The sequence below is a fragment of the Scyliorhinus canicula genome, chromosome 28 (genome assembly GCF_902713615.1).
Source record: "Scyliorhinus canicula chromosome 28, sScyCan1.1, whole genome shotgun sequence".
Lineage (NCBI taxonomy): Eukaryota > Metazoa > Chordata > Chondrichthyes > Carcharhiniformes > Scyliorhinidae > Scyliorhinus > Scyliorhinus canicula.
This window is the reverse complement of record NC_052173.1, coordinates 12,736,200-12,762,150: the sequence shown is the minus strand read 5'-3', so window position 1 is coordinate 12,762,150 and position 25,951 is coordinate 12,736,200. Positions and strand designations below refer to the sequence as shown.

Genomic DNA, 25,951 nt, shown 5'->3' with positions numbered 1-25,951 from the left:
AGTTACTCATCAAAGGAAAGACTGACACTAGTTGTTCACCTCTTTTTCTAATGTCAGAAATATTGCCACCAATTAGAGGCTGACGATTAGAACTGTTTAGAGAAAACAAAACTCTCACTTTAAGGGATTGGGGTCTGAAATGTGCTTTCTGGAAGTGCGAAGGAGGCAAGTTCAAACAAGGCATTCAAGAGGGCATTAGATGATGATTTGAATCGAGACAATGTGCAGGGAGGCAGGGAAAGGCAGAGGAACGGCACTAGGTCACGATGCTCATTTGGAGACCCAGTACAGACACGATGGGCCAAATGGCCTCCTTCTGTGATGTAATAATTCTGTAATTATGTGGTCCATTTTTAGTTACATAGATTAGAGAAGTTGGACTGTTCTCCTTTGAGAAGAGAAGGTTAAGAGGAGATTTGATAGAGGTATTCAAAATCACGAGGGGTCTAGACAGAGTAGACAGGGAGAAACTGTTCCCATTTGGTGGAAGAATCAAGAACAAAGGGGCACAGATTTAAGGTAATTGGCAAAAGACGCAATGGTGACATGAGGAGAAAGTTGTTCATGCAACAGGTAGTCAGGGTCTGGAATGCATAGCCTAAGAGTGTTGAAGGCAGATTCAATTAAGGCACTCAAGCAGGAATTGGATTATTATTAGGGGCTGGTTTAGCTCACTGGGCTAAATCACTGGCTTTTAAAGCAGACCAAGCAGGCCAGCAGCATGGTTCGATTCCCGTACCAGCCTCCCCGGACAGGCGCCGAAATGTGGTGACTAGGGGCTTTTCACAGTAACTTCATTGAAGCCTACTCGTGACAATAAGCGATTTTCATCTTTCATTTCATTAGAAAAGGAGGAATGTTCAGGGCTATGTGAAGAAGGCGGGAGAATGGCACTCTGTAAAATGATCCTACGCAGAGCTGGTGCAAACACGATGGATTGAATGGCCTCTTTCTGAGTTATAACAATTCTGTGATTCTGGAATACACAAATGCCTAAAACTATGTTTAGCCAATTAAAGAGCAGAGTACACAGACAGTATAACTTCATACGGGCTGGTCCAAAATACAACACCCTCATCCTAATCCCAACATACCTGCCACAGTACAGCCCTCTACAGGAGAAAACCTTGACTCCACAATTCAAAGCAAACAGGCACAATATCTATGCCTGTATTAAGTAGTCTTGATATTTTATATCAAGCTAATAGATGTGGAACGGTGTCACTGGGCAGGTGAAATATATCATTGCATGGTATTCTATTATTGTCTCTCAGAAAGATTCCAAACTGCTTTACATAGAGCAAGTATTCTCCACATACTTGGAAATTGGTTATTACCATGGGATCTTTAATATCTGTCTCAGCAGCTGGAAAACGAGAGACAGGCTGAATATATCTTCTAAGGACAGCACCCCTGATCGCTGGAGTGTTAGTCAGGGTGGCATTTGGTTCATAAGGTGAGGAGCTGGTGTCCAGTGAATGGATAGAGTCGCGACAACATTAGAATGTTTGCGACCTTGTGTTGTGTTGTGGTTGTAGTTTAAGATATAAAACAGCCTCTTCTAAAATAAATCTCTCAGACATTCATGCAGATTGTGGTGCGCTGCAAATAAATCTGCCTGAGCGACTGAGTGCAGGTCTGGAAGAAGCCTGATTATAGTCTGACCCACCAACACAGGACATAAGAAATAGATATATTAAAATTAAAGGATAACAGTTCTGCTACCTCACTCATGACATTTTAAAAAAGCACTGCTGGAGAACTACCCCTAGAATCGGTGCTTCACGTGAAAGTCTCCTGAACTGATAGCAGACAGCTGAATGATTTAAGCCATACAATTTGGGATTTCTGATTGTGGCAGGAAATCCAGCAGAGGAAAAATCCGAGAAAACGGACTGACCGGAACAAAATAATGAGTTCCTCAACTCCAGCCGAGCGACCAATCAGTAATATTTGCCACTATATTTTTTTGATTCCAAGATTTTGCGGCGCAGAAGCAATTTAGTTCGGACAGGCGAAAGTCACATTCTGGGTGCAGTCGTGAACATATTCAAACCCCACGGCTATCCTCGATAATACTGCATGTCACTGACCCTACTCTGGGCCTACTTTGTGCCAATCGGCCAGAATCATACATTCAGAGGGTGTGGATCTATTTTTCCTTTATTAATCAATGTGGGTGTATTCTACCCACCAATTTCCCTTTGATTGAATTCTATGTGTTGCTATTCGGTGTTTATATGAAGGTTGCAAATAATATGATTTAACAGATTTTTTTAATGTGGACTATTCTCCGGCCACATTAAAACCTGCCTTCCTCCATTTATTGCTGAGAAAGCTACAATCGATTTTTAATTAGTTGGGTGACTACCCGCATCTGTGCCCAGGAAAACTCGCAGACAGCCCAGAATATCCCTACGACACTACTGTAGCCAAGTTCTTCCCACACTATGCCAGTCTTGATCCCAGTTCATTCGCAAGTCTGATCCTGTTTTCTTAAAACAATCATGAAATGTAACCAATTACTTGGCCCTGCCGATCTCCCCAGACAGTTAAACAAACGCCTTTTTATCACCTAAAGGCTGCTGCACTTAATCATCCAAATATAACCTCCCACCTAAGGTCGCTGGCATCGCTAGAATATATATTTTGATTTGCAGCAATTTCAAAAATGATGCATTTAAGCCACTCAATAGGATGGAATGAGGAAATAGGAAAGTAGAATGTGAAGCATTCTGTCCAACTGGCGGTCTATTGAAATTGAATTCTAGTTAATTTGGTTGTTTAAAATAAAACTTTGTGCGGGGAGACAGGAACTGGCAGCACCCACTATTGCCGTTTGGATAGCGGTGATTAATTATGGTTAGCCATTGTATTGATTGCGATCTGTAGGTCTCCTTTACATGTTTATCAAATTAAGAGGAGAATTGATAAACAAGTTGCATCGTCTCCAATGCGAGACAAGGCAGCCTGGGCTGAGGGAGAACAGTTTTGGTTGCAGAAACCCGGCATATATTAAAACACAATAAAATTACATTTTATTGACCATTCCAGAGGTGTGTCCGTTAGATCCCAGCGTGGAAGAAGCGAGCTTTAATTGTTTGTTTTATAAAGCATACGCCCCTGTAGTATTTATCCACTGACTCATAAACAAGTTGGGTGAAGTAATTGTGCACTAAACATTACTCTGAAAGCCTCGTTCGTTCATGTGCGAATTCAGAAGAAAACAGAGCCAATGCTGGCGGACAGTTACGATTAAATTTGGTGAATATTGCGGTAAGTTCGGCAGTCAAAACAGGCAGAAGTTATATGGGGACGAAGTGCAATTCCCGGGCTCGAAATTGCAAGTTGCTTCATTCACGTTGTTGCTATGTTAGTTGCAATTGGCGCTGGAAACGGAATGATATATGTAAATTGACAGTGCTTCCTGCCAGTCTGAATGGAGACGGCGTTGTTTTTAAAAAGGGGGAAACAGGGAGTTTCATAAAAAAAAACAGACACAAAAATGAGAGAAACAATGGGAGAACAAAGATCGCTTTGTTGCTAAGCTTTGTAATGCTTCTTGGAAACTCCTGTCTCCAAAGAATCCTTCAGGTTTTGTGCTTTCTGTAAATCAGGCAGCCACTTTCTGCGAATCGAATAACTTGGTTTGGACGCAGCACTTGGCCAGATGGTGTTGAAATGGAAAGCTGTGCATTGTGTAGGAAAGCTGATAGCAGAGGGACATAACAACCAATTATTTGTCTAGTTTATCTCCTGCCATGGTTTCAACCAAGTGCGTGTGTGATGAAAGTGTACTGGGTGAGTTGTGCAGCTAGCAGAGGTAGACATGCTGTGATCTGTGTTTGAATGAGTGCAATCCTCCAGCCAGCCACAATGAATAGTCTTTTAAAAGTTACAAGTACGTGAAATGAGTTATTGCTCCGTTAGTGTAAACGGCAACTGCAAATGGTCCACATCACGTTGAAGTGTGTCGCCAACTTTAATGTTCGGTTGTTTTAAATACCCGGTGACTTTTGTATTTCCTTGTTTTGAGAAAAAAAAGCCCGCAGAGCTGTCTGTGTGAAGCAATCGCAGCCCAGGGCTGCTGGCGTCAGGAAGATGTGATTTCCCACCATCTGAAAGGCAGGGGTCGCTCAGATTGTCCACCAAATCGCCCCTTTTTCCCTGGTCAGAGCTGCTGCAGCAGCCTCTCGGAGCACACTTGCTTCAGTCACTGACAGGGCAGCAGGAGAGAGGAGCCAACTTTGTCCAGCCCCGTTCCTCAGTCTCTTGCACAAAGTGTCTCTCCACACAGACCTTTTGTGTTTCTCTGTCGCCGCGGTCTCGGGGAAATCGTTCACCATTACTTCCAAAAGTGAAGACGACTTTTTGACGCTGGCTGCGTCCAGGATCAGCCGCAGGAAGCGAGTGGTGGGAGCGGCCGTTGGGGTGGCCATGGTGTTGGTGCTGCTGATCGCCATCCCTCTGCTGGTGCAGAGCTCCAAGGCGTCTGCCCACTACCAGATGCTGGGCAGCTGCAGGATGGTCTGTGACCCCTACAGCCCCCAGCCCAGCTCCACGGCGGCCGAGGCCATTCAGGACCTCGCCCTGATGTCCCCTCCGCCCTTCCTGCACGGGGGCAAGGGTGACCCGGGGCGGCGGGGCAAACCTGGACCCCGGGGACCCCCCGGGGAGCCTGGCCCCCCCGGTCCCCGGGGCCCCCCTGGCGAATGGGGGGACCTGGGCAAACCGGGTGCCCCCGGGCCACCGGGCTCCGGGACAGGGACGTTCAGCACCGCCCTCCACAGCCCCAAGATCGCCTTCTACGCCGGGCTCAAGAAACCTCACGAGGGCTACGAGGTGCTCAAGTTTGACGATGTCGTGACCAACGTTGGCAACCACTACGAGGCGTCCACCGGCAAATTCACCTGCACCGTGCCCGGAATCTACTTCTTTACTTACCATGTGCTGATGAGAGGAGGGGACGGCACCAGTATGTGGGCAGACCTGTGCAAGAACGGCCAGGTAAGTCCTGTACCCAGCAAGAAAAGTTTGCAAAGTTTCCTCTGTGGTGCAAAGAACAAAGAAAAGTACAGCACAGGGGCAGGCCCTTCGGCCCTCCAAGCTTGTGCCGACCATGCTGAAAAAATGAAAGTTGTTTATTGTCACAAGTAGGCTTCAAATGAAGTTACTGTGAAAAGCCCCTAGTCGCCACATTCCGGCGCCTGTTCAGGAAGGCTGGTACGGGAATTGAATCGTGCTGCTGGCCTTGGTCTGAACTGCTGCCCATCTGAACTAAAATCTTCTACACTTCTGGGGTCCGTATCCCTCTATTCCCATCCTATTCATGTATTTGTAAAGATGTCCCTTAAATGTCACTATCGTCCCTGCTTCCACCACCTCCTCCGGCAGCGAGTTCCAGGCACCCCCTTCCCTCTGTGTAAAAAAAACTGCCTCGTACATCTCCTCAAAATCTTGTGACTCGCACCTTAAACCTGTGCCCCCTAGTAATTGACCCCTCTACCCTGGGGAAAAGCCTCTGACTATCCACTCTGTCTATGCCCCTCATCATAATTTTGTAGACAAACATTTTGCAAGGAAAAAGTTCCGTAGCTCTGCAAAACAGAAATATTGAACGGCTAGCTTTGAGATCGGACATACTCAATATTCAGGGGAGATTCGTTTACTGAAGAGCAAAGTGTACTGATTTTCAGGGGGAGTTGTTGCTGGTGGCGGGGGAGTTGCTGGATTTCCAACATTCTGTCTGTGTATTTTTCACCCTCCTCTCGCCCCCGCTTATTGCCTCTCCTTCCATGATCCGGAGCGATGTTCAATAACAAAAGAAGCCTACAAGCATCAGACAAAAAACAAGGGTACCAATTCTCCACAGACGTAAGGCCCGTGCTGGCCAAATGATGGTGTGCATAAGTGTTGTATCATTAGCAGCATACAGTAGCAGGAGGCTAGGAGACACATCCTGCCGTTGCAGATCTGGGAAAGAGCTTCTGTCTCCCAACTGCTCTTCTGCTCTTTCCCCATGTAGCCCTGGAATTTTCTCATTTAGTATACATCCAGATCCCTTTCGAAAGTTACAATTGCTCCTGCTTCCGCCACTTTGAGGTAATAATATACCTCAAGGAGTCAAAACAAAATATCCTTAAATTTTATCCTTCAATTTCCTCTGGCTTTTTTTGTCAATTACCTGTTTTAAGTCTGTGTCCCTTGGTTACCCGCCTTCCTGCCCTATCACACCCATTAAATCTTCCCTTAACCTCCTTTGCTGAGGAGAACAACCCAGTTTCTCTAGTCTCCCCATATAACTGAATTTCCTCACTCTTGGTATAGTTTTAGCAATGTGGTAAATAGCAAGTAGGTAAGTCTTAGATTACAGGATGATATCGATGGGCTGGTTAGATGGGCAGGGCAGTGGCAAATGGAATGTAACCCTGGAAAGTGTGAGGTGATGGATTTTGGGAGGACTGACAAGGCTAGGGAATACACAATGAATGGTAGGACCCTGGGAAGTACAGAGGACCAGAGGAACCTTGCGGTGCATGTCCATAGATCCCTGAGGGCAGCAGGACAGGTAGATAAGGTGGTTCAGAAGGCATATGGGATACTTGCCTTTATTAGTTGAGGCACAGAATGTAAGAGCAGGGAGGTTATGGTGGAGCTGTGCAGAATGTTGGTTAGGCCATAACAACAGTACAGTGTGCAGTTTTGGTCACCACACTGTAGGAAAGATGTGACAGCACTAGAGAGGGTGCAGAGGAGATTCACCAGGATGTTGCCTGGGCTGGAGCGTTTCAGCAATGAAGAGAGACTGGTTAGGCTGGGGTTAGAACATAGAACATAGAACAGTACAGCACAGAACAGGCCCTTCGGCCCTCAATGTTGTGCCGAGCAATGATCACCCTACTCAAACCCACGTATCCACCCTATACCCGTAACCCAACAACCTCCCCCCCCTCTTAACCTTACTTTTTAGGACACTACGGGCAATTTAGCATGGCCAATCCACCTAACCCGCACATCTTTGGACTGTGGGAGGAAACCGGAGCACCCGGAGGAAACCCACGCACACACGGGGAGGACGTGCAGACTCCACACAGACAGTGACCCAGCCGGGAATCGAACCTGGAACCCTGGAGCTGTGAAGCATTTATGGTAACCACCATGCTACCGTGCTGCCCCTAATTTTATTAGAGCAGAGAAGGCTGAGGGGGACCTGATTGAAGTGTACACAACTATGAAGGACATAGATACGGTGGATAGGAAGAACCTTTTACCCTTGGCGGAGGGGGTCAATAACCAGGGGCATAGATTTAAGGTAAGGGGCAGGAGATTTAGAGGGGATGTGAGAAAAAACACTTTCACCCAGAGGGTGGTGGGAATCTGGAACTCACTGCCTGAAAGGGTGATGGAGGCAGAGACCCTCACAACATAGAAGAAGCATTTAGATAAGCACTTGAAACACCACAGCACACAAGGCCCCAGACAAAGTGTTGGGAAATGGGATTAGAATAGATAGGTGCTTGATGGCTGGCACAGACACAATGGGCTGAAGGGCCTCCTTCTATGCTGTGAAGCTCTACAACTCGACATCTCCTCTGCACCCTCTCCAAGACCTTGATATCCTTCCTAAAGTGAGGTGCCTGAAATTGAACATACTATTCCAACTGAAGTCTAACCAGTGATTTATACACATTTATCTGAACGTATTTGCTTTTAAAAATCCCAGGATCATGTATACTTTTTAATGTGTGTGCATATATTATGCATATATTTTATGTATGTATATTCTAAATAATTATTGTGAAATGACAAACAAAAGTGTGTTGAATGTAATTCTGTGTTAAAAGTGTTAAGTGTGCATCAAGTCTGTGTAAAGGGAGAGAAGTGTTTAGCTTTTTTGCAGTTGTCCCCTATAATCCAACTGCATTTTAGGTTTTTTTTGCACTTGAGAAACCTTGCATAAACCCATGGTCAATTCCTATCAAAGTCGCATACATTCCTGGTTGGGCTTCATGTCTGGAAAAACTCAATGCTGTTTGCTGTCCGTTGCTACTCAGCTCCAATGAAGAACCATGAAGAAATGTCTGGACTTTTAGTTTAATGTTTTATTAGCCACAATATCCTATTGTATAAACATTTCAACCATCTTGAAAGTCTTGCTCCCCCAATGTCGATCTGATGACATGCATGTACTGTGGGGTTGTATTGAGTTTGTAGGCTGGCAACTGTCATAAACTGCCAAGGTAACCCCATGCTGCCACCTTGGTCAGCTGCACCACAATTGGCAGTCAACTTTATGGATTGAAGATTTTGTGCTTTTTGTTTAGGTTTCATTCGTTTTAGACTATAACTGGTGAGTTGCAGTAAACTGTCAAGACCCAGGAATGTTCAAACCTGTGGGTCACATTCAACTCCTGAGGTCTGGCAGTCTGGTCCGCAAAACCCACGCAACTCTGCACTATTGCTCTTACATATGTTATTTGCTGCTTTGGCCTGCATGGATTTTAAGGATCTGGAATACTGTTGGTTATATTGAATTCCTAAGTAAATATGCCGCGATCATTTAGTATCTGTAACTTGAGGTATCTGCAAATTAATGGGTTTAAACCTCATATGTTCTGTACCTTCTGTGGTAATACACTTCACAAAGCTTTGGATTCCCATCAGACTCTCAAGTAAAGTGATGAGACTCAGACCCACATCGAAAGCTGTCATCCCGCACAGTGGGATTTCTCTAGGGCTGCAAAGAAAGTGTCTGCGTGGGTTTCCTCCGACAGTTTACTCCCACAGTCCAAAGACGTGCAGGTTAGGTGGATTGGCCACGCTAAATTGCTCTTAGTGACCAAAAAGGTCAGGAGGGGTTATTGGGTTACGGGGATAGGGTGGAAGTGAGGGCTTAAGTATGTCGGTGCAGACTCAATGGGCCGAATGGCCTCCTTCTGCACTGTATGTTCTATATCAGTCTTTTAACAAAACCTTTTTAAAAACTTTATACATACTTTTCCCCCATGTACTGTCAAAAGCTAGTCACAGCGTAAAAGCATGTGGAAAAATTGGATGTTTGCTAAATAATAAATAGATGCTTTCTGTTTCATAAATAGTTATTATTTACTCTTGATTGGCACGAGAAAATATGCAGAATATGTAACATTATGAGCAGCCATTGCTACTGAGCTAGAGTGTTGGCATTCAACTAACTAACTTGACTGGGAGCAGTGGAGGTGAAGGGTGGTGCCCCTGACACTATCGTGGAGACAGAGCCTTGTGAGCAGCTGAGGCACCTTTACTGACCTTCAGTTCACAGTCAGTGCACTTTGGATAATATCTTATTCACCCAGGAGGGAAAGGAACAGAATTTTATTTTTGTCAGTGATATTGCACAAAAACATCTACTGGCATTGTAACATGGCTTAGGTCATCAAATCAGGTGTTTGGCAGAAAATGAGAAAAGTATAGTGAAACATTTTGTGATGAAGATGATATTCCTTTAATAACTCCAAGTGACTTGATTATCTTGAAATAAGCCCTTTGGGGATTTCACTTAAGAACAAAGAACAATACAGCACAGGAACAGGCCCTTCGGCCCTCCAAGCCTGCACCGACAGTGGTACCTGCCTAAACTAAAACCATCTACACTTACGGAGTAGGTAACCTTCCATTCCCACCCTATTCATATATTTGTCTAGATGCCCCTTAAATGGCGCTATCGTACCTGCTTCCACCACCTCCCCAGACAGCGCGTTCCATATATTTACCACTCTCTGTGTAAAAAAAACTTGCCACGCACATCTGTTCTAAACTTTTCCCCCCGCACTTTAAACCCATGTCCCCTTGAACTTGACTCTCCTACCTTAGGAAAGAGCATCTGACTATTCCCTGTGTCCATGCCATTCATAATCTTGTAGACCTCTATCAGGTCACCTCTCAACCTTCGTCGTTCCAATGAGAACAGGCCGAGTCTATTTAATATCTCCTCATAGCTAATGCCCTCCATACCAGGCAACATCCTCGTAAACCGCTTCTGTACCCTCTCTAAAGCCTCCACATCCTTCTGGTAATGTGGCGACCAGAATAGTACATAATATTCCAAACAAGGCCGAACTAAGGTCCAGTACAGCTGCAATATGACTTGCCAATTTTTATATTCAATGCCCCGACCGATGAAGGCCAGCATGCCGTATGCCTTCTTGACCGCCTTATCCACATGCGTTGCCACTTTCAGTGATGGGTGGACATACACGCCCAGATCTCTCTGCCTGTCAGTACTCACAAGAGTTCTACCATTTATTGTGTAATTCCTACATACATTGGACCTTCCCTCACACATTACCTCACACTTGTCCGGATTAAACTCCATCTGCCATTTCTCCACCCAACACTCCAACCAGTTTATATCTTGTTGTATCCTCTGACAATCCTCTTCACTTTCCGTAACTCCACCAATTTTTGTGTCATCTGCAAACTTACTAATCAGACCAGCTACATTTTCTTCCCAATCATTTGTATACACCACAAACAACAAAGGCCCCAGAACAGATCCCTGTGGAACGCCGCTAGTTGCAGCCTTCCATTCATAAAAACACCCTTCTACTGCCAACCTCTGTCTTCTGTGTCCACGCCAGTTCTGTATCCAACTCAAAAGTATCCTAAATGCAACAAAAATATTACATACTTCAAGCAGTTTAGTGTCACTCAATTGAATAACAATCAGCATGGTAGCACAGTGGGTAGCACTGTTGCTTCACAGCGCCAGGGTCCCAGGTTCTATTCCCGGCTTGGGTCACTGTCTGTGCAGAGTTTGCACGTTCTCCCCGTGTCTGCGTGGGTTTCCTCCAGGTGCTCCGGTTTCCTCCCACAGTCCAAAGATGTGCGGGTTAGGTGGATTGGCCGTGATAAATTGCCCTTAGGTTCGGTGGGGTTACTGGGTTATGGGGATAGGGTGGAGGTGTGGACTTGGGTAGGGTGCTCTTTCCAAGAGCCGGTGCAGACTCGATGGGCTGAACGGGCTCCTTCTGCACTGTAAATTTTATGATTCTATGGGCTCGGGGAGGTGATAGATGGATTGGGGGCGATGCAATCGGGTAAGGCCCCGGGACCTGACGGATTCCCAGTAGAATTTATAAAAAGTTTTCTGGGTTACTGGGGCCGCTTCTGGTTAAGGCTTTTAATGAGTCCCAGGAGCTGGGAGTACTCCCCCCAACGCTATCACAGGTATCAATTTCTCTCATTCTGAAGCGAGATAAGGACCCAGAGAGCTGTGGATCGTACAGGCCAATTTCCCTTTTGAATGTAGATGCTAAATTATTGGCAAAGATCCTGGCCACTCGAATAGAGGATTGTGTCCCGGAGGTAATCGGGGAGGATCAGACAGGATTTGTGAAGGGCCGGCACCTGACGTCCAATATTAGCCGGCTTCTTAATGTAATTATGATGCCAGCGGAGGGGCGCGAGGCTGAGGTGGTAGTTGCCATGGACGCGGAGAAGGCTTTCAGCCGGGTGGAGTGGAAGTATCTATGGGATATTTTAGGTAGGTTTGGGTTTGGGCAGGGATTTGTGGAGTGGGTCCAGCTGTTATATCAGGCGCCGGTGGCAAATGTAAGAACCAACCGAGTTCGGTCAGAATACTTCGGTTTCTGTAGGGGGACAAGGCAGAGATGCCCTCTCTCCCCATTACTCTTTGCCATGGCCATAGAGCCCTTAGCAATGGCCCTGAGAGCAGTGAATACCTGGAGGGGTATAGTGAGAGGGGGTGGAGCACAGGGTCTCTCTCTATGCGGACGATTTGCTGCTCTATGTCACAGACTCGGTGGGGGGATGGCCAAAATCATGGAGGTACTAGGAGAATTCGGGTGATTTTCAGGCTACAAGTTAAATATGGAAAAGAGCGAGATGTTCGTGATCCAGGCACAGGGGCAGGAAAGGAGGCTGAAGGAGCTACCTTTTAAAGTGGTTGGGAAGAGTTTTAGGAATCTGGGGATTCATGTGGCCAAGGATTGGGGGCAGCTTCACAAGTTAAATCTGGGCAAAGTGGTCGATCAAATGAGAAGGGACTTCCACAGATGGGACACGTTCCCGCTGACACTGGCGACGAGGGTTCAGACGGTGAAGATGACGATCCTTCCGAGACCGCTTTTCTTTTTTCAATGTCTCCCGATTTTTGTCCCAAAGGCTTTTTTCAGGAAAATGAATGCGGCGATATCGGGTTTTGTGTGGGCGAGCAAAACCCCGAGGGTAAAGAAGGCACTTCTGGAACAGGGTCATGGAGAGGGGGGCTTGGCCCACCTGAGTTTTATTAACTATTACTGGGCGGCCAACATATCGATGGTCAAGAGGTGGGTAGTTGCGAAGGGGGCGGTTTGCGAGCGAGTAGAAGCGCCATCCTGCAAAGGTACGAGTTTGGAGGCTTTACTAACGGCGCCTCTTCTGTTCTCGCCGGCTCGGTACTCTACAAGCCCTGGGGTGGTGGCAGCCCTGAGGGTGTGGGGGCAATGGAGGCAGCACATGGGACTGGAGTGTGGTCACCGATCTGTGTGATCACCGATCTGTGACAGCCACCGGTTTGCCCCGGGGGGAGCTGGAGGGGGCTTTAAGAGATGGCGGCGGGCAGGGATTGAAAGGTTTGGGGACCTATTCATCCAGGAGGGCTTCCCGACCTTGGAGGCATTGGAGGAGGAGTTTGAGCTGCCGGGTGGGAACGGGTTTCAGTACCTTCAGGTGCGGGACTGTGTACGGAGGCAAGTTCCAAGCTTCCCTCGCCTCCCCCGAGGGGACTACAGGATAACGTGATGTCAAAAAATAGGGGTTGGAGAGGGGAGGATTTCGGAGATAGACAAGGAGTTGATGGAGTGAGGGGTGGGGGGGGGGCAATCAGAGAGGTGAAGCGGAAGTGGGACGAGGCGCTGGGAGGAGAGTTGGAAATTGAACTGTGGGAAAAAGCCTTGAAGAGAGTCAATTCATCCTCATTGTGTGCCAGATTTAGCTTGATCCAGTTCAAGGAGGTCCACAGGGCCCACATAACGGCAGCCCGGATGAACAGGTTCTTTGAGGAGGTGGAGGATAGATGTGGGCGGTGTGGGGGTAGCCCGGCTAACCATGTTCATATGTTTTGGGCATGTCCAAAATGGAGGGGATTCTGGCAGGGATTTGCAGACGTTATGTCGGAAGTCCTGGAAGGTAGGGTAACTCCGAGTCCAGAATTGGCAATATTTGGGGTATCGGAAGATCTGGGGGCCGGGGGGGGGGGGGGGGGGGGGGGGGGGGAGGCAGATGTCCTGGCCTTCTCCTCCCTGGTGGCCCGGAGACGGATTATGCTGAGATGGAGGGACTCGGAGCCCCCGGAATCAGGAGTGTGGGTCAGCGATATGGTAGAGTTCCTCAGTCTAGAGAAAATCAAGTTCACTTTGAGAGGATCAATTCAGAGGTTCGCCCGGAGATGGCAGCCGTTCATCAATTTCTTCAAGGAAAATTGAACTTCAGCAGTAGGGGGGGGGGGGGGGGGGGGGGAAGAAGAGGGGAGAGGAAAACAGGAGGCAAGGTATTCGGGTAATTAGGGGATAGGCCAGGGGTAGTAGGGGACGTTGTTTACTGCTTTTTGTTTATTAGGTGTTTTGCGTGTGTCGGCCCATGGGGTTGTTTAAGAAATGTGAATGTGTTAATCTGTGAAAATTACAAATGCTTCAATAAAATATTTTCCAAAAAAAAAACTCGAAGTAATTGTATGAGAATCAAAAGTTCTGAATCTTATTCCCATTGTTTTCGACATAAGAAATAACTCTGAATTAAATGTAATTACATTATGGTAAACCACTGTTGCACCTATATTAGGTGATGTATGGTAGGACTTGTACTACAGGTACGGCGGTAGACCATGCCTCCTGGCTCTGCCCAGTAGGCGGAGTATAAATATGTGTGTACTCCGTGCAGCAGCCATTTCGCCAGCTGCTGTGGGAGGTCACACATCTTAGAGCAATAAAGCCTCAGTTGTATTCAACTCTCGTCTTTGTGCAATTGATCGTGCATCAATTTATTGCTCTAAGATTTTCAGAAGATGGACCTCCGTATCAAACCGGATTGCCTGCAGCTGGATCCGCATTCAAGCGACGCCAAAAAGTACTTTCAGCACTGGCTAGCTTGTTTCAAGGAGTACATCAACTCGGCGCCAAGCCCTGTTCCGGAGGCTCAGAAAATACAGATACTGTACTCGAGATTGAGCTCCAACGTCTTTCCGCTGATCCAGGATGCGCCAAACAATGCTGAAGCCATGACCCTTCTCAAAGAGAATTATGCTCAGAAGACGAACACGCTCTTCGCCAGGCACGTACTCGCCACCCGCTCTCAACTCCCTGGTGAGTCCATAGAAGACTTCTGGTGGGCCCTAATCCCACTCGTCCGGGACTGTGACTGTCAGGCCGTTACGGCCACTGAACATTCTAACCTCCGTTGCGGGACACTTTTGTGATGGGGATTGGGTCAGACCTCATACGCCAGCGACTATTAGAAGGGGCCACACTCGATCTCGCAGAGATGAAGAAACTAGCGCTCTCTATGACGGTCGCCTCGCGCAACATTCAGGCCTACACCCCTAGCAGCGCGACCAACCACTCCTACGCATCGTGGCCCCACAGATGGCCGCCCTAGCGGGGGCCTCACCCAGCCAATACGCCTGCGCCACGCGCCAGCCAGAGAACCCCGGGGGTCCCCGATGTTACTTTTGTGGCCAGCAGAAACACTCCTGCCAACGCTGCCCGGCCCGCGCTGCCCTTTGTAAGGCTTGTGGTGAGAAGGGGCACTTCACCGCGGTGTGTTAGGCCCACGCAGTCGCCACTATCGCCCCTACCTCCTCGTTTACAGACAATGGGCGCCGCCAATTTCACCTCCCCGGACCACGTGTGGCCAGTGGCCGTTGCCATCTTCTCCCCCTCAGACCACACGCGGCAAGTGGGCACCACCATCTTCTCCCCCTCAGACCACACGCGGCAAGTGGGCGCCACCATCTTCTCCCCCTCAGACCACACGCGGCAAGTGGGCGCCACCATCTTCTCCCCCTCAGACCAAGCGCGGGCAGTGGGCGCCACCATCTATCCCTCCGCGCAACACATGCGGCCCATGGACGCCGTCATCTTTTTCAACCCCCGCCACGTGCGGCACATGGGCGCCGTCATTTTGTCCTCCCCAAGACCTTCAGGCACCGCCATCTTGTCTTCCCCACAGCTATGGGCACCACCAGCGTTCCAGGACCTGTGCTCTCTGGGCACCCCATCATCCGACACCAGCGACGACCAACCATGACTCGTCTCAGTGACTATCGACCAGTCTCGTCCGCACAACCTGGCCACCGCATCAACCAGCATTAAGATCGACGGACACGTGACCTCTTGCCTGCTGGACTCCGGGAGCACCGAAAGCTTCATCCACCCATATACGGTAAGGCGCTGCTCACTCGCGGTACACCCTGCGTACAATTCAGCGGCTTCCGCCTCTACGTCCTCCCTAACCTCTGCGCTGCCCTACTACTCGGTCTGGACTTCCAGTGTAACCTCCAGAGCCTAACCCTGAAATTCGGCGGGCCCCTACCACCCCTCACTGTGTGCGGCCTCACAACCCTAAAGGTCGATCCACCTTCCCTCTTCGCAAATCTAACCTCGGATTGCAAACCCGTCGCCACCAGGAGCAGACGGTACAGCGCCCAGGACAGAACCTTCATCAGGTCCGAGGTCCAGCGGCTGCTTCAGGAAGGCATCATCGAGGCCAGCAACAGCCCCTGGAGAGCCCAAGTGGTAGTAGTTAAAACTGGGGAGAAACACAGAATGGTCGTGGACTACAGTCAGACCATCAATCGGTACACGCAGCTTGACGCATACCCCCTCCCAAGCATATCTGTTATGGTCAATCAGATTGCACAGTACCGGGTCTTCTCAATGGTAGACCTCAAATCCGCCTACCTCCAGCTCCCCATCCATAAAGCGGACCGTCCATACACTGCCTTCGAGACAGACGGTCGCCTCTGTCACTTCCTCAGGGTTCCCTTCAGCGTCACCAATGGTACTCGGTCTTCCAAAGGGAGATGGACCGAATGGTCGACTGGTACGGTTTGTGGGCCACCTTCCCGTACCTAGACAACGTCACCATCTGCGGCCATGAGCAGCAGGACCACAATGCCAACCGTGCCAAATTTCTTCACACCGCCATTCTCCTAAACCTCACCTACAACAAGGAGAAGTGCGTGTTCAGCACGAACCGCTTAGCCATCCTTGGCTATGTGGTCCAGAAGCAGACGGTACAGCGCCCAGGACAGAACTGGGGCCCGATCCCGACCGCATGCGCCCCCTCATGGAGCTTCCCCTCCCCCACTGCCCCCAGGCCCTCAAACGCTGCCTGGGGTTCTTTTCATACTACGCCCAGTGGGTCCCAAACTATGCGGACAAGGCCCGCCCACTCATGCAGTCCACCCATTTTCCCCTGACGGCTGAGGCTCAACAGGCCTTCGCCCGTATCAGAGCCGATATCGCCAAGGCTGGGATGCACGCAGTAGAGGAGACACTGCCCTTTCAAGTGGAGAGCGACGCATCAGATGTCACCCTAGCCGCCACCCTCAATCAGGCAGGCAGACCCGTGGCATTCTTTTCCCGCACCCTTCATGCTTCAGAAATTCGGCCCTCATCCGTCGAAAAGGAGGCCCAAGCGATCGTTGAAGCTGTGCGGCATTGGAGGCATTACCTGGCCGGCAGGAGATTCACTCTCCTCACTGACCAACGGTTGGTAGCCTTCATGTTCAATAACTCACAGCGGGGCAAGATCAAGAATGATAAGATCTTGAGGTGGAGGATCAAGCTCTCCACCTACAATTACGAGATTTTGTATCGCCCTGGTAAGCTCAACGAGCCCCCAGACGCCCTATCCCGAGGTACATGTGCCAGCGCACAAGTAGACCGACTCCGGGCCCGACACGACAGCCTTTGTCACCCGGGAGTCACATGGTTGTATCATTTTATAAAGGCCCGCAATCTGCCCTACTCCGTCGAGGAAGTATGGTCAATCACCAGGGACTGCCTGGTCTCTGCGGAGTGCAAACCGTACTTCTACCAGCCGGACCGTGCGCGCCTGGTGAAGGCCTCCCGCCTCTTTGCGCGCCTCAGCGTGGACTTCAAAGGGCCCCTCCCCTCCACTGACCGTAACACGTATTTTCTCAGTGTCGTCGATGAGTACTCCAGGTTCCCCTTCGCCATCCCATGTCCCGACATGACGTCTGCCACCGTCATCAAAGCCCTCAACACAATCTTCGCTCTGTTCAGTTTCCCCGCCTACATCCACAGTGACAGGGGATCCTCATTCATGAGTGATGAGCTGCGTCAGTTCCTGCTCAGCAGGGGTATCGCCTCCAGCAGGACGACAAGCTATAACCCCCGGGGAAACGGACAGGTAGAGAGGGAGAACGGGACGGTATGGAGGGCCGTCCAACTGGCCCTACGGTCCAGGAACCTCCTGGCCTCCCGCTGGCAGGAGGTCCTCCCTGATGCACTGCACTCCATTTGATCACTACTGTGCACCACCACTAACAACACACCCCATGAATGTCTCTTTGTCTTCCCCAAGAAGTCCACATCTGGGGTGTCACTCCCGACTTGGCTCGCAGCTCCAGTACCCGTCCTTCTCCATAGGCACATCCGACTCCACAAGGCGGACCCGTTGGTGGATAGGGTGTAGTTGCTCCCCGCGAACCCCCAGTATGCCTACGTGGCATACCCCGACGGCCGCCTAGATATTGACTCCCTCAGAGACCTGGCACCAGCAGGTTCCCCCCCCCCCCCCCCCCCCCCCGGTGCCACCCTCCCCTCACCCGGCGCACCCAGCAGCAACCCCCCTACTACCATCCGTCCTCCCCCTGCCCACGTCCGAGGATGAAGAGGATTGCAGCATGCTCCCAGAGTCACCGAAGACCAGACCAGCATCGCCGCCACCACCACGTCGCTCCCAGTGGCACATCAAGGGTAGTTATAAAGAAATTAGGGCAGAGTTGGCTGGAGTGGACTGGGAAAGGAGTTTAACAGGAAAGATGGCCGATCAGCATTGGCAGAGATTTATGAAAATAGTTCATGACTCCCAACAAAGATATATCCCAGTGAGGAAGAAGGATTCTCGGAAGAGGATAATATCCTGGGATATTAAAGGAAGTAACTCCAGAGATAGTGGATACACTGGTAGTAATCTTCCAAGAATCCTTAAATTCTGGAAAATTCCCAGAGGATTGGAAAACTGCCAATGTAACTCCCTTATTCAAAAACAGGTAACTATCAACCAGTTAGCTTAACTTCTGTCATTGGGAAAATGTTAGAGTCCATTATAAAGGATGTAATATCAAATAATTAGAAATGCGAAATATAATCAACCAGAATCTGCCTGACTTCATGAAGGAGAAATCATGCCTGACAAATTTATTAGAATTCTTTGAGGTGGTAACGAGCAGGGTAGATAAAGGGGAACCAGTAGATGTAATATACTTGGATTTCCAAAGAGAGTTTGAGTTTGATAAGGTTCTGCACAAAAAAGCTACTTAATAAGAAGAGTTCATGGGTATTGGGGGTAGTATATTAGCATGGATAGAGGCCAAAGAGAAAATGCTGGAAAATCTCAGCAGGTCTGGCAGCATCTGTAGGGAGAGATAAAAGCTAATGTTTTGACTCCAGATGATCTTTGACAAAGGGGCATCTGGACTGCTGAGATTTTCCAGCATTTTCTCTTTGGTTTCAGATTTCAGCATCCGCAGTAATTTGCTTTTATATTAGCATGGATAGACGAATGGCTATATGATAGAAGACAGAGAGTTGGGATAAGAGGGGCATTTTCAGGATGGCAACCTGTAACTAGTGGAGTGACACAGGGATCCGAGCTGGGGCCACAATTGTTTACAATATATATTAATGATTTGGACAGGGGCAGTGAATTGTACTATTGCCAAGTTTACGGATGACACAGGTGGGGAGGAAAGTGGTGAGGATGTCACAAAGACCCCACAGAGGGATATAGGCAGGTTAAGTGACTGGATAAAAACTTGGCAGATGAAATATAATTTGGGAAAATGTGAAATTATGCACTTTGGTAGGAAGAATAAAGGAGCTGAATATTATTTAAATAGAGAAAGACTGCAGAAAGCTACAGCACATAGGGATTTGGGGGTCTTCATCAATAAATCACAATAAACTAGCACGCAAGTTCAGCAGATTATTGGGAAGGCAAATGGAATGCTGACTTTTATTTCAAAGGGAATGGAGTATAAACATTGGGAAGTCTTGCAGAAACTATACGGGCAGCACGGTAGCACAAGTGGACAGCACTGTGGCTTCACAGCTCCAGGGTCCCAGGTTCGATTCCCGGCTTGGTTCACTGTCTGTGCGGAGTCTGCACGTTCTCCCCGTGTCTGCGTGGGTTTCCTCCGGGTGCTCCAGTTTCCTCCCACAGTCCAAAGATATGCAGGTTAGATGGATTGGCCATGATAAATTGCCCTTAGTGACCAGAAAGGTTAGGAGGGGTTACTGGGTTACGGAGATAGGGTGGAAGTGAGGGCTTAAGTGGGTCGGTGCAGACTCGATGGGCCGAATGGCCTCCTTCTGCACTGTATGTTCTGTGTTCTGTGTTAAGGCACTAGATAGGCTACACCTGGAATACTATGAACAGTTTGGTCCCCTTAACTAAGGAAAGATATACAGGCATTGGAGGCAGTCCAGAGAAGGTTCACTACGTTGATCCCAGGTATGGAGGGTGATGTGTTGGTTACTCTGGATCCATGGAGACTGCGTTTACCTCAGCAGTAACACAAACAGGCTACCAACACTTTAAATAGTACAACACTATTTTATTAAGCTAGAAACTGTTAAACATACTTTCAATGTGGGTCGACACTATGTTCGATTAAACTAAAGACCTATGCCTATCCTAACCAGTCTATGCACTCGGCACATGGTGAGGATCTGTGCTGTAAGCTGTGAGCTCTGTCCTTCTGAGAGGCTGCATCCCGAATGAGCGGGAAAACTGATGCCCTCTGTCTTTATAGTGAGTGTGCTCTAACTGGTGATTGGCTGCGGTGTTGTGTGTGTTGATTGGTCTTGCTGTGTGTGTGTCTGCATCATGATATACTGGTGTATGTTATGACATCCCCCTTTTATTAAAAAAATGTATGTTTGTGGCAATAAATAATGTGTGGTGATAATGTTCCTACGTGCGGGGTGCGAAGACATATTTACAGGACTATGTACATGAGAACTAACCTATTTACAAGGGAAGGTGCCTGGTGCAGAGAAGCAGTATGCAACAAGAGTAACTAGATCAACATTATATACAAACCAGGGAAACGATCAAATAAAGCAACAAAACAATTCAGAGAATCCATCAATTCGAAAAGTTCATAAATTTAGTCTCTGAGTTGGGCGACGAATTCTGGTTGACCGCCTCAAGGGTGGGTCGAGAGCTGCCGGTTTAGGAGCGGGCTGGACTGCGTCAGAGTCAGGGGGAGGCAGAGTGACAGGGAGCTCTGCATAGTCCGTAGCATGGTCATGACGGCGAGGCGACACTGGAGGATCACGTGGCGAGCGTGGAACGAGATGAAGGGCGCGTCGATTGCGGCGCAGAATAGAGCCATCCGGTAGACAAACCAGGAACGAGCGGGGGGCCACCTGCCGAAGGACAACAGCGGTTACAGACCAGCCACCATCCGGAAGATGGACGGGGACGTTGTCATTGGGAGCCAGAGCAGGGAGATCAGCTGCACGGGAGTCATGAGCCGCCTTGTGCTGTGCACGCGACAGCTGCATCCAGCGAAGGACCGGAACGCGGTCGAGGTCTGGGACATGGATGGACGACACCATCGTCCTCAGGGTGCGATTCATGAGTAGTTGGACTGGCGACAGGCCAGTGGACAGTGGGGTGGAGTGATAGGCCAGCAAGGCAAGGTAGAAATCAGACCCAGCATCGGCAGCCTTGCCTAGGAGCCTTTTGACGATATGTACTCCCTTCTCTGCTTTGCCGTTGGATTGGGGGTACAGGGGACTGGATGTTACATGGGCAAAATTGCACCGCCTGGCAAAGTTGGACCATTCTTAGCTGGCGAAGCAGGGGCATTGTCTGGCATAACCGTGAGCGGGATGTCGTGTCGAGCAAAGGTTTCTTTACATGCACGAATGACTGCAGGTGAGGTGAGGTCGTGCAACCGTATCACCTCCGGGTAATTCGAAAAGTAGTCCACGATCAGGGCATAGTCTCTTCCCAGCGTGTGGAACAGGTTGATGCCCACCTTGGTCCATGGTGACGTGACCAACTCATGGGGCGGCAGGGTTTCAAGTGGTTGGGCCGGCTGGAATCGCTGACAAGTGGGGCAGTTGAGCACTGTGTTGGTTCTGTCCTCATTAATGCCGGGCCAGTACACAGCCTCTCGGGCCCGGCGGCGGCACTTTTCCACGCCAAGGTGGCCCTCGTGTAGTTGTTCCAGGACAAGCTGGCGCATGCTATGCGAGATGACAATGCGGTCCAGTTTTAGAAGAACCCCGTCTACTACCGCCAGATCATCCCTGACATTATAGAATTGAGGGCATTGGCCCTTGAGCCACTCATCCGTTAGGTGGCGCATGACACGCTGGAGCAAGGGGTCGGCAACCGTCTCGCGACGAATTTGGATGAGGCATTCATCCGAGGCAGGTAGATTGGAGGCCGCGAATGTCACATGGGCGTCAACCTGGCAGACAAATCCCGCTGGGTCACATGGAGTGTTGACTGACCTGGAGAGAGCATCAGCAACGATAAGGTCCTTGCCTGGGGTGTATACCAGCTGGAAGTCGTATCACCGGAGCTTGAGAAGAATATGCTGGAGGCGAGGCGTTATGTCGTTCAATTCTTTCTGTATTATATTGACCAGCGGGCGATGGTCGGTCTCGACGGTGAACTGAGGAAGTCCGTAGACATAATCGTGGAATTTAACGACACCAGTCAGAAGGCCCAGGCACTCCTTTTCCATCTGCGCATAGCGCTGCTCCATGGGGGCCATCGCACGCGACGCATATGCAACGGGAGCCCATGGTGAGACCTCATCACGTTGAAGGAGCACCTCTCCAATGCCGGATTGACTGGCATCGGTCAAATTTTTGGTCTCCTTTCCTGGATCAAAGAAAGCTAAGACCAGGACCGTGGTCAGTTTTGCCTTGAGTTCCCTCCATTCGCGCTCGTGGGCAGGAAGCCATTGGAAGTCTGTCGTCTTCCTGACCAGGTTCCTGAGAGCCATGGTATGAGAGGCGAGGTTAAGGATGAATTTCCCTAAAACGTTGGCCATGCCCAGAAAGCGGAGGACCGCCTTCTTGTCCTCCGGTATCTTCATAGCTGTGATGGCAGCTACCTTGTCCGCATCCGGCTGCACACCCAACTGGGAGATGTGGTCCCCGAGGAACTTAATTTCTGTCTGACCAGAAGAGCATTTGGCCCTGTTGAGGCGGAGGCCATGCTCATGTATACGTCTGAATACGCGCTTGAGGCGATTGACATCCTCCTGCGGGGTGGTGGACCAGATGATTATGTCATCGACATAGATGCGAACACCTTCAATCCCTTCCATTATTTGTTCCATGATCCTATGAAACACCTCGGACGGCGAGATGATCCCAAACGGCATCCTGATGTAGCAATATTTTCCAAAGGGGGTATTGAACGTGCAGAGTTTCCTGCTGGATTCATCAAGCTGGATTTGCCAGAATCCCTTTGAGGCGTTGAGTTTGGTAAAGAGCTTGGCGCGAGCCATCTCACATGTGAGCTCTTCGCGCTTGGGAATGGGACAGTGCTCCCTCATAACATTGCAGTTGAGATCCTTGGGATCAATGCAAATTCTCAGTTCACCGGAAGGCTTTTTTACACATACCATGGAACTGACCCAGTCGGTTGGTTCCGTGACTCTGGAAATCACTCCTTGGTCCTGGAGGTCCTGCAGCTGCTGCTTGAGGCGGTCCTTAAGGGATGCTGGGACCCTGCGAGGTGCGTGCACCACAGGCGTGGCATTCAGTTTTAATAAAATCTTGTAGGTATACGGGAGCGTACCCATGCCCTCGAAGACGCGTGGTACTGATTGATAATGGCGTCGAGCTGCGCCCTGAAATCAGTGCCCTGAAAGGCAGCCGCATCAGCAGGAGAGAGAGAGAGTGAACTCTCTGAACGAGGTTCAACAGCTTGCATGCCTGAGCGCCAAGCAGGGAGGCTTTCAAGGATCCCACGATTTCAAAGGGAAGGATGGCTTTGCGTGACCTGTGCGTCACTTCAAGTTGGTATGAGCTGGCAGGTTGATGGCAGGATGGCTGGTTTGACACGAAGGCTTTGGAGGTCAGCGCAATGAGATTGGCGGAGGCACCAGTGTCCAGACGGAATCGGATTTGGGACCGGTTGACCGTAAGGGTGGCACACCACTCATCATCCGGATCGATGCTGTATACCGGTAGAGGCTGGATTCTTTGCTTCGGGGACACCCTGTTTTTTGTAATGATACCGACTCGAAAAGGCGCCTTCGGGTCCTCGGTGTCAATATTGGGCAGCAGGTCTGAATCGGGTTCGATGACCGTGGGTTGAATGGCCCGGACATCTCTGCGAGGCTGGCTGGAGCGACGAGAGTTGGCAGACTGAGCAGACCTGCATAAAGCAGCATAGTGGCCAAGTTTGCCACGTTGCAGGCATTGTCAGGATTTGGCAGGACATTGCCGCTTTAAATGGGCGGAGCCACAGTTGCCGCACATTGTAGCGCCAGTATGGTCGCTGCGCCACTGCGCATGCGTGGTGCGGCCGTACATGGTGCGCGCCTGCGCAGTACGTTCGTCAACATCGCCGTGCCCTCGTTCGGTGCGCACGAGCGCGTGAGTCCGCGAAAAGTGCGTGAAATGGTCGCCCTCATCCAGGCTGAGGCCCTGGAGTTGCTTGATTGCTTGGACCCGTTCTGCCTCGTGGGGACCTTGCCGCGCCGTTTCAGCCGCTTGGATGTGGGAATACCGATTAGTGGCGTGTTCATGCAGCACGCAGGTCTCAATGGCAATCGCTAGGGTGAGCTGCTTTACCTTGAGGAGCTGCTGGCGTAGGGGGTCCGACTGAACACCGAAAACGATCTGGTCGCATATCATGGAGTCGGAGGTGGGCCCGTAGTTACAGGACTGCGCAAGGATGCGGAGGTGGGTGAGAAAGGACTGGAAAGGTTCATCCGTACCCTGCAAACGCTGTTGGAAGACATAGCGCTCGAAACTTTCATTCACCTCGATGTCGCAGTGACTGTCAAATTTGAGGAGGACCGTCTTGAATTTTGATTTGTCTTCACCATCAGCAAAGGTGAGAGAATTGAAGATGTGGCTGGCGTGGTCCCTGGCCGTGGAGAGGAAGAGAGCAATCTTCCTGGAGTCTGAAGCAGCTTCCAGGTCTGTGGCTTCAAGGTAGAGCTGGAATCGTTGTTTGAAGTTGGCCCCTCGGTTACAGTTGATGCGGAGCGGCGGTGGCGGGCGGACGCTGTCCATGTTGCAGGATAGCTGATTGCTGGTGGAAGGCAGATCGCTTGCAGGTAGGTCTAAGAAGTTCTCACATCAACTACTGGTACCATGATGTGTTGGGTACTCTGGATCCATGGAGACTGCGTTTACCTTAGCAGTAACACATACAGGCTACCAACACTTGAAATAGTGCAACACTATTTTATTAAGCTAGAAACTGTTGAACATACTTTCACTGTGGATCGACACTATGTCAAATTAAACTAAAGACCTATGCCTATCCTAACTAATCTATGCATTCAGCACATGGTGAAGATCTGTGCTGTAAGCTGTGAGCTCTGCCTTCTGAGAGAGAGGCTGCATCCCGAATGAGCGGGAAAACTGATGCCCTCTGTCTTTATAGTGAGAGTGCTCTAACTGGTGATTGGCTGCGGTGTCGTGTGTGTTGATTGGTCTTGCTGTGTGTGTGTCTGCACCATGATATATTGGTGTATATTATGACAGAGGGATTTTCTTATGAGGAGAGGTTGAGTAGGTTGGACCTGTGCTCAGTGGAGTTTAGTAGAATGAGAGGCGACCTTATTGAGACATATCGGATTCTCAGGGGACCTGACCGGGTCGATGCTGAGAGGTTGTTTCCCCTTGTGGGAGAGTCAAGGACCAGAGGGCATCACCTCAGAGTAAGGGGTCACCCATTTCAGGCAGAGATGAGGAGGAATTTCTTCTCCCAGAGGGTAGTGAATCTGTGGAATTCTTTACCCAGAGACTGGGTCATTAAGTACGTTCAAGGTGAGGGCAGCACGGTGGCACAGTGGTTAGCATTGCTGCCTCACGGCGCCGAGGTCCCAGGTTCGATCCCGGCTCTGGGTCACTGTCCGTGTGGAGTTTGCACATTCTCCCCGTGTCTGCGTGGGTTTCACCCCCACAACCCAAAGATGTGCAGGGTAGGTGGATTGGCCACGGTAAATTGCCCCTTAATTGGAAAAAATGAATTGGACACTCTAAATTTATTTTTTAAAAGTATGTTCAAGGCTGAGATAGACAGATTGTTAATCAGTCAGGGAATCGAGGGTTATGGGGATAAGGTGGGGAAGTGGATTTGAGGATTATCCCATCAGATTAGTCATGATCCCATTGAATGGCGGAGCAGACTCGATGGGCCGATGGCCTACTTCTGCTCCGACGTCTTATGGTCTTAACTGTGCTTTCCCCATTTTACTGTGATCACTGTGTTTTGCATTATTTTAATAGAAATATTGTTTCTTAAAAATAAACTGAAGTGTCTCTGTAAAGCAGTTTGCACTCCTTGCTTGTTCCTTTTTGTGGCCTTCAATCTGTGCTGGACTTCCATTATGTTTTTACAGTCAACAATTGAACTTTGCTTTCTTATGCATCCCCTTTCTTCCTTGTTTTCGTGAATCATGAATTCACAATGTATGATAGTTTCGCTGCCCTCATCTGCTCTG

General features: G+C 49.5%; 1 protein-coding gene across 1 annotated transcript in view; it reads left to right on the top strand.

Annotated features, from left to right (window-relative positions):
• Nucleotides 1-4,130: 4,130 nt before the first annotated feature.
• LOC119958249 (complement C1q-like protein 2) overlaps nucleotides 4,131-25,951 on the top strand; it is a 101,444-nt gene continuing 79,623 nt past the window's right edge. The window contains exon 1 of the mRNA XM_038786662.1: nucleotides 4,131-5,007. Coding sequence (XP_038642590.1) covers nucleotides 4,438-5,007 — 570 coding nt within the window. The 5' untranslated portion in view covers nucleotides 4,131-4,437. The remainder of the gene's footprint in view (nucleotides 5,008-25,951) is intronic.